This window comes from Octopus bimaculoides, chromosome 15 (genome assembly GCF_046866305.1).
Source record: "Octopus bimaculoides isolate indiv1 chromosome 15, ASM4686630v1, whole genome shotgun sequence".
Classification (NCBI taxonomy): domain Eukaryota; kingdom Metazoa; phylum Mollusca; class Cephalopoda; order Octopoda; family Octopodidae; genus Octopus; species Octopus bimaculoides.
In genome coordinates, this window is record NC_142942.1 from 10,424,330 (window position 1) to 10,436,777 (window position 12,448).

General features: G+C 37.6%; 1 protein-coding gene across 2 annotated transcripts in view; it reads right to left on the reverse strand.

Annotated features, from left to right (window-relative positions):
- LOC106873627 (uncharacterized) overlaps nt 1–12,448 on the reverse strand; it is a 31,118-nt gene that overhangs the window by 16,800 nt on the left and 1,870 nt on the right. The window contains exons 1-5 of one of the 2 annotated variants that reach the window (XM_052973184.2): nt 8,675–8,795; nt 7,529–7,749; nt 3,388–5,231; nt 2,089–2,155; nt 1,147–1,315 (exon numbers count right to left, since the gene is read on the reverse strand). In XM_052973184.2, the coding sequence (XP_052829144.1) occupies nt 1,147–1,315; nt 2,089–2,155; nt 3,388–5,231; nt 7,529–7,733 (2,285 nt within the window). In that variant the 5' untranslated portion in view covers nt 7,734–7,749; nt 8,675–8,795. Of the gene's footprint in view, nt 1–1,146; nt 1,316–2,088; nt 2,156–3,387; nt 5,232–7,528; nt 7,750–8,674; nt 8,796–12,448 lie in introns of those variants that run through there. The other variant, XM_014921075.3, reaches the window with a different exon arrangement.

The following is a 12,448-nucleotide window of genomic DNA, read 5'->3' on the forward strand; positions in this document are numbered from 1 at the left end:
GTCTCTTTTAGGACAATATGGTTTGATTTGAGGTTTTCGAGTTTAGCATTGCTTACTCTTTACTCTCATTTACTCTTTTACTTGTTTCAGTCATTTGACTGTGGCCATGCTGGAGCACCGCCTTTAGTCGAGCAAATCGACCCCAAGACTTATTCTTGGGAAGCCTAGTACTTATTCTATCGGTTTCTTTTGCCGAACTGCTAAGTTACGGGGGCCGTAAACACACCAGCATCGGTTGTCAAGCGATGTTGGGGGGACAAACACAGGCACACAAACATATACACACACACACACATACATATATACGACGGGCTTCTTTCAGTTTCCGTCTACCAAATCCACTCACATGGCTTTGGTCGGCCCGAAGCTATAGTAGAAGACACTTGCCCAAGGTGCCACACAGTGGGACTGAACCCAGAACCATGTGGTTCGTAAGCAAGCTACTTACCGCACAGCCACTTCTGCGCCTACTCTCTTGGCAACTCCTACACTTTATTGCCAAGAAATATTGGCCTTGCCTTTCCTCCAACCCAGGTAGAACCAAGTAAGAACCACCATTGTTTTTTTCCTGTTGCTTTCACAGATTCCCATGACTTTCTGTTATCATCCAATTCCATTATTATGAATTTGAATTGAGAGCTTGAGTCACAGAGAATCTTTCATTAGCTGATTACACAACCATGGACACCACTTCTATGGTTGTGTTGCAACTACTCTCTTGATAGAGCTTAGTGACCCTGACCATTGATCTTGGATTCCTCTGCTCAGCATCAATGTAAGAAGCCCCATTGGCTCAGTTGAGCTCTTCTGTTATCTCTTCCCAATCTGCCATACTTGTAGTCCCATGATTTCACCATATCCCTGGCAGGGTGGCTGAATGATTATCATGCCTTGCTAAAGGGCACCCTGTAACTATGCAAGGCATAGTCATCACTCTGTGAGGCATTTTCTAATACCCACATACCCAGAAGGACCACCTAATGTGGCTTCAATCAGTTTTGTTGGATCACATTGTCAGTAACAACAGATGCATGCCATCCATGTATTAATATATGATCCAGTAAATGTTTTGACACTTCACATGCATAAGCAACAATGAAAAGCAGTTTCTTAGTATCTCTTATTGTTAAGAAGTTGGTAACAAACCTTTGAACAAATTCCAGTGTTGAAGGTGCCTCTTGATTGTAGCAGATGTTGAAGCAGTAGTAAGATGCGAACATCATACAGAGACCAGTTACGAAACTAGTGATCTGTTCATTGACAACAGTACCATCAACACAAAGCAGAAACTTACAGGAATTCAACAATGAATCACCTAAAATTGAAAAACAAACAAACAATAAATAAACTAAAAAGTAAACAAATAACACATATGATAAACATGTAATAAAGTAAAATATTCAACTCTAAAATCATTTATTGTTAATCGTTGTTGTCATTGTCGTCATTGAGGCTGATTTTCCACAGTTAGATGCTCTTCCTGTCACCAACCCTCATCTGTTTCTAGGCAAGGCAATATTTCCCCCATAACTAGACATGTTTTTGTAGAATATTGGAAATGAATGACATTGCTTGTGTGACACTGACAATCAATTACAACTGTCACATGATGTTTAAACAAGGAGATACAAAACATACACGCCCACATTATATATATATAGAGAGAGAGAGAGACACACACACACTGTCAAGGCTTTCGTTGGTCTGAGGCCATAGTAAAGGACACTTGCTGAAGGTTTTGTGCTATGGGATTGGACCTAAAACCTTGTGGTTGAGAAGTAAACATTTTGACTGAACAACCACACATGTGCATATATATATATATATATATATATTAATCATTCAAGCATACATGTGCATACAGACACACAAATGCATATAGATGTGCACATATATATATACACACACACAGACCAAACATAAGTGTTTATATGAATGAACAGTAGATATATAACAAACAAACTAATGCAGTTAAAGAAAACCAAGGAATAATAACAAAAAAAATACTCATGGATAGTTAAAAGACATCATATAAAAAAATACATGATTAATATAATTTTAATTATAAATATGTAAGAACATACATACCGCAGGCAATGAGACATGGAGTTTCGGGAATGTTGGAGGATTCTAAGTCGGTTACAGTATAATTCACCTATGTAAGAGAACAAAGAAGGAAAAGATAAATAAACACAATATGAATAATATATATATTAATATATGTGTGTGTGTGTGTGCATATTTTTGCACACACACATGCAAACATATGTAGATATCATCGTCATCATTTAATATCCATTTTCCACACTGACATGGATCGGACAAATATATATGTATAGATTATTAATTCAAGGTCCAAGAGTTTCATGCCTTGGTACTTTAAGTGTCAGTGCACAAAACTCTCAAACCTTGAGTCACTCTGTTACTTCTGCTTGGATTTTCAGGAGCCCAATAATGACAGCTCTGTTGATTCACCATGCCACTGAGATGAAAATAAGCTTCATCAGTCATTAACAAAAAGGGGTTGTCATTTGTCTCTAAATTTGCATCCATCTGACATGCGAAGTTAAGCCACTGTGCATAGCCCCATGGTTTCAACTGTTACCCAATGACCAATTTGTATGGGTAGAAATTCAGGTCCTCATGCAAAATACGCCTTACTGATCAATTATCAATGTGAAGTTTATTGGAATGTCTCCAAGCAGAGTGATTCGGACTCTGTATCAAAGCTTGTCTGACACATTCCACATTTTCCAGGGTTCGTACCATTTGTGGCACCCCCACCAGTCTCCTATTCATTAGTGTGCCTCATGTACGAAATGCATTCACCCAATGTAGGATTGTGTTATAGGTGGGAACAGCCTGGTTTTGGTGAATATTGAAGTGGTGCTGAAACTCACGCTGAACTGCTCTGACACTCATCATTCTTCATGTAACTGTCATAGGCAAACACACAATTCTCTATCATCCACAGCACCATAGCTTCACCTGAAAAGAAAAAAAATGTAAAGACACCATGGACCAAATGGTACCTGTCAAACATATGTCTCTTTCCCTGGGGCTGAGTAATAGATATTTCAAAAACGTCCATTCTCTCTGCCCGACCCTGTACATATAAACATTCATATATGGGTCTGCTCAATCAGGATTGTCTTAAAGCTAAACACCAACAACAACACACTGTATTGTAAACCCTTACAACCAACTTTAAGTTCTGTAACAGTACAGAACAATAAAATATATTACCTAACTGGTATTGGAAGGGGTGGTTGATATAATGAATTAAAAACCTTTGAAGATGATGCCACAGCATAGTCACAGTCCAATGACTGACACCAATAAAAGAATAAAAGAACAACAGGAATAGAATAAAAATACAATACTAACTGGTACAAGAGGAAATAGATGTTGTATATCTTCACCGAGATATACCATTATAAGTTGCATCATTAATGCAACATTGATATCATTCTCAGAGTTTTGTTTCTCACATTTCTTGTAGTTGGCAGCTGTTTGGAGAATCTGTTCTATATCGGTTATGTTAGTCATTAAAAAAAGTGATTTCATTACATTAATTATTGTTTCCACTTTACTATTGTTGAGAAAGTCACTCATAACACTTTTCATGTCGATTGTGGTCAGTTCTTTGAAATGAACCATTAGCCCAATTTCTTCAAAGAGAAAAGGCCAGTCTTTGTGTAATGTGGTGATGGAAGCACCATTATTGATGTCTTTTCTCTGGAAAAAGAAAGTAGTTATCATGTCTTTTTCCACAAATTCAACATCCCACTTTGTGTTGTAGATGCTCCGTAGTAAATCCTGTTTCATTCTCAGGCTCCATTTTGTTTCGTTTGCGGGTAATTTTAGTGGCTGCCAATTAATGCAGCCATAGTTATTCAATAACTTACTTGATTTCTGATTGCCAGCATCAGATTTTTGCTGAGTCTTAGTCCAAGACATTAACTTCTTTTGGTAAAGGAACTGTCCTCGGTCAAACCGATTGATATTTTCAACACGAGATTGCAACTGTTTCAAAATGGCGTCAAAACCAGTTTGTCTACCATTGGAATTTAGTGCATCGTCCATCAAGGATTCAGGGTATTCGTTCACCATTTTATGTGCAATGAAAAACAACTGTCTTCGGTTTGGTCTCGCGCAGAATTTTATTGCCTCTGCAACAACAACACGAATCATCTCTCGACGAAGGTTTGATTCTGGGCGTTGTTTGTTCTTCAAAGCGTGAATAAGGGCTGGAGGCATTTTATCAATGGGGATCTGAAAATTTTGGACCCATTCTGAATTTTCATCAGCAAACATATTGGAATTGTTGTCAGGATATAATCCAAGAGGTGAATTAACTGAAAACACATCCATGGGTTGTTGTTGCTGCTGCTGTTTATCATTGTTTATATTTGCTAGAGGTAATAATTCAGATGTGTGGGTCATCAGACTGTTGTCTGACATCTTGTCAAAACTTTTAGAATTCAAAGTCTCTGATGTAGTTGAACAGTTGCTATCATCACTAACAATAATAGGATCAGCTGCAGACAATTTTGGTTCAGTGTTTTCCGTATTCCATCCAGCATTATCGATTGTAGGCTGTGGTGATATCTCAACTACTTCTTTTCTGTCTCCGCCATAAACTGAACATAGACGAGTGAGAGAAGACAAGCTAGGACTGATGCCTTTAGAACTGTTATCATCTCTTTCAAGCGATGATGCCATCAGAGAAAGTTTGTCCCGTTTCGACTGACTCCTTACCCTTACTCTGTTGACACCAGAAGAAATATCTTTCACAGAATTATTACCTGCAGGGAGGTTTGGGGCCACTTCAACAACCTGAGTCGATGGCAGAATAACATTGTTCATATTACTGTACTGTGGTATGTTGCGGTTCTGATAATGAGTTACATTAGACAGCTGAGGACTGGACTGATTGGTAGGAGATGAGCCAGACATACTGAGAGAGAGAAGAGGTGAAGTGTTATTATGTGGATACATGATGGAGTTGTGTGAGTTTTCTACAATAGCTTGTTTTGATACATTTGACGTGGTCATTTTAGGTAGGGGAAGTTGAACACAAACTCCTGAAGTTGGCAATGAACTATGTAGGTTTCCTATCACAGGTTGTTGTAAGTTGTTATTCTGGAAAGGTGCTCCAATCTTTGAGATCATATTCTGTATTTGACCAGGTAAAGAGTACAGAGTAGTTGGTGTTTGGTTCAAGTCAACTAAAAGAAAATAAAAGGTCAGATATTAGTTGTATGATGAAGGATACAAAATATTAATTTACATTAATTCTTCTCATACAAACTCACCTGAGACTACCCCCACTCCTAAAATTGCCTCTAATTACATTGGGTTTAAATTTTGGCACAAGGCCATCAATTCTGGGTGGGGGTAAGGCGATTACATCGACCCCTGTGCTCAATTTGTACTTATTTTATCGACCCCAAAAGGATGAAAGGCAAAGTTGACCTGCACAAAATCTGAACTCAGAATGAAAAAACAGATGAAATACCACTAAGCATTTTGCCCCGTGTAATAATGATTCTACCAGCTTTCCACCTTACTGCCTCTAATTATATTAATTCATTTGATACTCATCTGAGACCACCCAAGAAGGCTTCTGTTTCTCTAATTTTAAAATGTTTATTCTTAAATTAAATTAAATTAAATCTTTTCATCTTAATACTATATATAAGGCAGTGAGCTGGCAGAATCATTAGCACACGAGACAAAATACTGAGCAACATTTTGTCTGTCTTCACATTCTGAGTTCAAATTCTACCAAGGTTGACTTTGCCTTTCATCTTTACGGGGTCAATAAAATAAATACCAGTTGAGCACTGGGGGTGATGTAACTGACTTACCCCTTCCCTGAATTTGCTGGCCTTGTGCCAAAATGTGAAACTATTATTATATAAGTATAATTTTTTTAAGTCATATTACATGAAACATCAGCTTCATGAAAAAGATATGTTTACTAAATTCTTCCAAATTTCAAGATTATTTTCCAAATTAGGCTGTGAATTTCATTGCAAATATATATAGTCATGAAAGGTTTAATGATAGAAAATATTAACTGACACACTTTTATGAAACACAAATATATATATATATATGGACATAATTGGATTCAATCCCACTGTAGCCCTGGATTATGTGAATGGATTTGGCAGATGAAACTGAAAGCAGCTTGTAGTAAATATATGCATGTGTGTGTGTGTGTACCCTTGTCTATATATCACATGATGGTTGTAAATGAATATCATCATGATGCAAGAGAGGTTGTTTGTTTCCAGACTTCTGTGACAAACATGACTAGTCAAAGGGAAATATTTCTTTGCTTGGAAACAAGTGATGCTTGATGACTGGAAGGGCATCTAGTTAAAGAAAATTTGCCTCAGCAAACTTCATCTGACCCATGCAAGCATCGAAAAGTGGACATTAAATTATGAGGACAATGATTGAAATATTGAGACTGGTATCTTCAATTTGGTTGTTATAGTTACAATGTTTCAGCCATTTTAAACCCCAATCTTCTTCAGATGCTTGCCCAGTTTGGTAATATTTGCAGAATTTTGAACAAAATCCTTTATAAAATCCACTGGCAGACTGTTCTCATTTCTTTGTCCATTCCAAGGACATTCTCTCATTCAAGTTGTTTTTCTACTTGTGATGTCACTTATTTATTCCACTAGAATTAGAGTTTGTTTTGTTATGTATTGTTTCAACAAACGCATTTATTGAACCCACACCCATTAGCTTTAGCTTTAAGCCTTCCACTGCCATCAATGACTTTCTCTCCAACGGTTTTACCTCTAGGCTGTCTTTTCTGCTTCTCTCCAGCTGGATCCCTGCTTTATCAAAAGCACTGAATCCACTGATTACTGAAAGAAACAAGATTCTTCTCCCAGATCTTGCTGGGTTTGAACTGTCATTTGATATTTCTGTGACTTTGTGTTTCTTTAGGTAGGGGTGTTGGCCTTAAGCAAACCCATTTTTACCTCTGGGGAAAAGGTAGTCTATATTAGTTTGGCCCCTATCCTTCGACATGTCCAGCATGGAAGGCTCAATCAGAAGCTTGTGTTCCTCTGACATAGCTCTCAGAGTCACTGAGGCACTTCACCATTTAGCATTTAAACTGGCCATATCAGGCCCAAATATTTTACCTGTTTTATGTTCAAACTGACCAAATCAGGCCTCTCACACCTACCTTACAATGTCATTCTAAAATTATACAATCACATCATTGAAATCTCATAACTTCAAGACAATGTATGCTAAATTCAAAACCGTATGAATAAATAAGGATTACATTTGACAAAGTAATCTGAATGTTAAATGGTTAAGCCACCACACAGCAACAAGGACCCAACTTATATACAATGCTTCAATACTAAAATAAGAGATAGGTTCATCATAGTTGGAATGCTTTTGATCATAAGTTTTCTAAACAAAAAACAACAATAACATGACACGAATACAGAGCTTATTTGCTTAAAAACAATATAAACATATTTACGTTTGGTTTGTTGAAGAAGTTTGCGTATCTGGATTGGTTTCAGAACTGATGAAAGATCTGAAGCTTCAACATACTGCAGGTCCTCAAGAGTTTCCACGCCAATGTCCCTCAGGGTTTTTGCAAGAGTTTTTACGCCTGAAATAGGCTGTGTTGGTAAGGCTTTTGAAATGCATTCTTCCAAGGGGTCTAAACATTCTGAAGCCATTATGCCAATGGAATTCCTGAAAAATTAAAGCAAATATTATTATAAGTTATATTTTATATATTATAAATCTGTAAGGTGGCTAGGTGGCAGAATTGTTAGGATGTCTTACAAAATGCTTAGTGGCATTTTGTCTATTTTTAAGTCCTGGGTTCAAATTCTGCCAAGGGTGACTTTACTTTTCATCCTTTCAGGGTTGATGAAATAGTACCATTCAAGCACTGGGGTCAACGTAATAATATAAATGATATATAAATATATGCATATATACGTACATACCTACATATATATGTATATATACATGCATATATGGGTACAGGACATCAACAAAACGTAGAAAAACTGAGAAAGGAGAACATAAGAAACAAAAACATAGAAAACGAACTTTTTTTCGAACAACGAAAGAAACAAACAGAGAAACGAAACAAGTAACATAAAAAAACATTCCCTTCATCAGTTGTCCCCTGTTTTATTTTCTCTATGTTTCGAAGGTAGGGACAAGACGCGACTTTGTTAAAACAGTCCTTCCCGCAAAGCAAATTAGATAAAATTTGGAATTTATTGCGGAGGGTGAAAGTGGTAATAAAAACAGGACAGTGAGAAGAAAACAGTAAAAACAAATGGTGAGGGCTGTTAAGCCAAGATGATGTGTATGTATATATATATATATATATATATATATATATATACATACATACATACTTACTTAGAAGAGGATGCGTGGCATTCAATCATATAATAATATGAATAATATATAAACAGAGCAGACGGTATTGTATCAAACACATTTATCTATTTACTTATTTTAGAATTTAACGAAAGAGATGCTATTTAGTCGGTCGACGTGCATGAAATAGCTGCAAAATCTCCCTCAAATCACACCTTATCATCTTTAAAAATGAAGAATCATATGAACCGTTAGAGCATCGGACGAAATACTGTACCTTTATAATCACCATTAGACTCATCCAGCTCTTTCCGAATCCTCTGTACTGTCCTCAGATTGGCACCCAAACACTCTGAAATGTTCATATTGGAGCTTCCGTTGCAAATGCCAAGCAGTACAGAATGTCATTACCAGATTTCTGGCAGAGTGAATTGCGTCATGGTGCTGTTTTTCTCAAAGACAGTGCCCAGCTGACCCTACTATACTGTGTAGTTGACAAAATCAAAAACAAACATTGCGCATGCATGAAATTAAAAAGAATATAAATAGGCAACAATTTATCCATCACATCCTTGTACCAGTAGATCACTAAGAACACCGTCTGAGCGTGATCATTGTCTGGCTTCCGTGCCGGTGGGACGTAAATAGCACCATTTGAGCGTGATCGTTACCAACGTCGCCTTCCTGGCACTTGTGCCGGTGGCATGTGAAAAGACATTCAAGCGAGTTTGTTGCCAGTAGCGCTGGACTGGCTCCTGTGCAGGTGGCACGTAAAATACACCACTTTGAGCATGGCCATTGCCAGTACCTCCTGACTGGCCTTCATGCCGGTGGCACGTAAAAGCACCCACTACACTCTTGGAGTGGTTGGCGTTAGGAAGGGCATCCAGCTGTAGAAACTCTGCCAAATCAGATTGGAGCCTGGTGTAGCCATCTAGTTCACCAGTCCTCAGTCAAATCGTCCAACCCATGCTAGCATAGAAAGCGGACGTTAAACGACGATGATGATGACAATGATAACGGGCTCCCACACAGTTTCGTCTACCAAATTCACACACAAGGCATTGGTCAGCCCAAAGCTGAACCTGACACCGTGTCATTGCAAAGCAGGCTACTCAACCACATAGAACAAACATACTGCACATTGTAGATATCATCTTCATGCTATTTAAAAAGGTGCAGGTGTGGTTGTGTTGTAAGATGTTTGCTTTGGAACCACATGGTTCCAAGTTCTGTCCCACTGCGTGGCACCTTGGCCAAGTGTTTTCTACTATAGGCTCAGGCAAGCTAAACCCTTGCAAGTGGATTTCATAAACGGAAACTGAAAGAAGCCTAATCGTGGGGTCAATTTCTTCGACTAACACCCTTTAAGGCAGTGCTCCAGCATGGCCACAGTCAAATGACTGAAACAAGTAAAAGAATAAAAGAAAGAATATATATATATATATATATATATATATATATATATATATATGTAGAATATGAATAAGTAACAAAGATGTACAGGTGTCAATTCATTACGGCCGTTTCAAGTCGCTCCATTTAATTGATTGATGAAAATATTACGTGCGTTTACGCAGTACCAGAACGGATGGTTTTTAAATGGCACCGACACCTGTATATGTAGAAGACAGCCATTTTACTTAGCTTGATGCATTTTATCAAGTACAATAAATCGCCGCATCTCCCAGTCCTTTGTCATTTCCTCAGTGAGGCCCATCATGCAAAGATCCTTTCTCACCACTTCGTCTACCCCTTCCACAGGTACTCTCCACAATTAGAGCTTGGCACTTCTTTATGCAACTGTCTTCATCTATACGCATCACATGACCAAACCAGCAGATTCTTCTCTCTTGCACACAATATCTGGTGCCTCTTGTACCCAGAAGAAAAATATTTTCAATTTCTAATAAAAACGAAAGGTCTCCTTTATACATTTGTAATTTGATCTATTCGGAGAACTGCAATGTCGTATGATTCCTCTGTTCACAGGATGGAACAGAGAAAGCATATAGGATACATTTTCCAACATTTTTCATTCTTCTTATTAGGTGTACTAACAGGATGTTTATCTTTGTTGACAAAACGGATATCAAAAGGACCCACATCATATAAATCCTATAGTCCATAGGTTATATAATGTATGTGAAGAAATTGTTTAGCGTTACCTAGATGGTATTGTACGGAATCGCACCCATGCAGGTGGCATATAAAAAAGCACCCAGCACACTCTGTTAAGTGGTTGGTGTTAGGAAGGGTATCCAGCCATAGAAAGTTGGAGTCTAGACAGCTCCCTGCTAGCCACCTCCATGTCAAACCGTCTAACCCATGCCAGCAGGGAAAGTGGATGTTAAATGATTATGATGATTACAACAATTTGAAAGAAACCGTTCCCATCAGATGAATGCATAGACTTCAGGCATAAGGGATAAACCATTTTTTAACAAATTTACATCAATAATAGAAACCAAAATATTTACATTGATTCTTTCTGACGATGCCCCAGCATGGCCGCAGTCAAATGATTGAAACAAGAGACAAAGATAAATAAAATCATGGGATTTCACTACAATTTATTTTCACTTTTTTAGTTGATTAAATTGCTTGTAAACCCATATCTTTCCGAATGAAATCATCCCTCAAGCACCACCGAGAAAGGGAAAACAAAATTTGGGGCCAGGATATACCCAATTTACCGAAACTGAAATTTTGAAAAGCTGTTTTTTTTTTCTTGGGTGTTGGGGGCGCAAAATTGAAATATCTGTTGTTGAAAACAACACGACGAAGAAATTTTGAAGGAGAGAAAAAAAAAGGTGGGATGTTGCGTGATAGCAACACGTCAACCCCTAAAACAGGCATAGGCAATCTGCAGGACTTCTTGAATGGCACGCCTAACGAAAAATTACCGAGTTTTTCTTTTTCTTTTTTTTTTTTTAATAATGCGGCCCGCTTCTCGAAAGAGGTTGCCAACGCTTGCCTCAAGTATGACTGGAAAATGTGGTTGCTATTTCTAGCAATTGGTGCAACAGCCGTGGTTTTCAACATCCCCGTGATATCACCCTATCTCCTTATGCCTTAGAATATAGTGACACCTTTATTGACGTTTTTTTTTTGTCAATAGTGTCATTTAAATATAAAATTTTGTAAAATCTTGTGACATCCTTTACAAACTACACCTCACTTAAAAACCACAGGCTTAGAAGCTACTTGTTATGAGTTCCATATTTATGTACGAGACATTGTAAGTTTAGTAGCGTGGATGATAAAGGCGACAACGGTCCAAGTAGAAATCCGTACGTCATCTCTACACTTGCTTGAAAAAGCTGTCAAATTTCTTTTCAAATAACATCTAACTGTCTTAAATAGAGCAAGGGCACGGGCAAAAAATGAGGGATGGTTACTGCTGGTATGCCTTTAATTACAACAAGCCTGCTCAACAAGTCATGAGCCAGATTCGGGTGGGAGGAAATGGCAGGGATGATTATTCAAATAGGGACATATATGAGTAGACACCGTTTACATGTTTATTGTCCGTAAATATAGTGAGAAAGGTGAGGGCCGATATACACGTTTGTTATTCAAACAGTCAGTCTTCGAAGTCACTTGTTACTTTACTGTTATATTTCACTCTCCGTTATGGTAAATGCAGAGGAGACGAGGAGTGTAAAAAAAAAAAAAACATCAAAGCTTACATGAAATACCGAAACGGAAACCAAACATTGTGTACTTTCATTTAATTAGAAACAACATTAATTTTAGAATGTGATTCTGTAAAAGAATCATCAGAAACTTGCTTCATTTCGTCACGCCACAGAAATTCGAAAACGTCCCAAGTACCACGTGGCATTCTTTTAAATTTTCTTTCCGTGGCGATTCCATAAACATTCAATATTGTGTTTATGTATCATATTGTTCTCGAGCTAATATATTTTCATTTATGTTTCGAATGTCTGTGATGTGATTAAATGAAATGAGAGCCAGGAAATTGCATTGTTCCCAAATTTCTGCAACATCTTATAATTAATGTGGTAATTACGTGTTTTTATTCCCT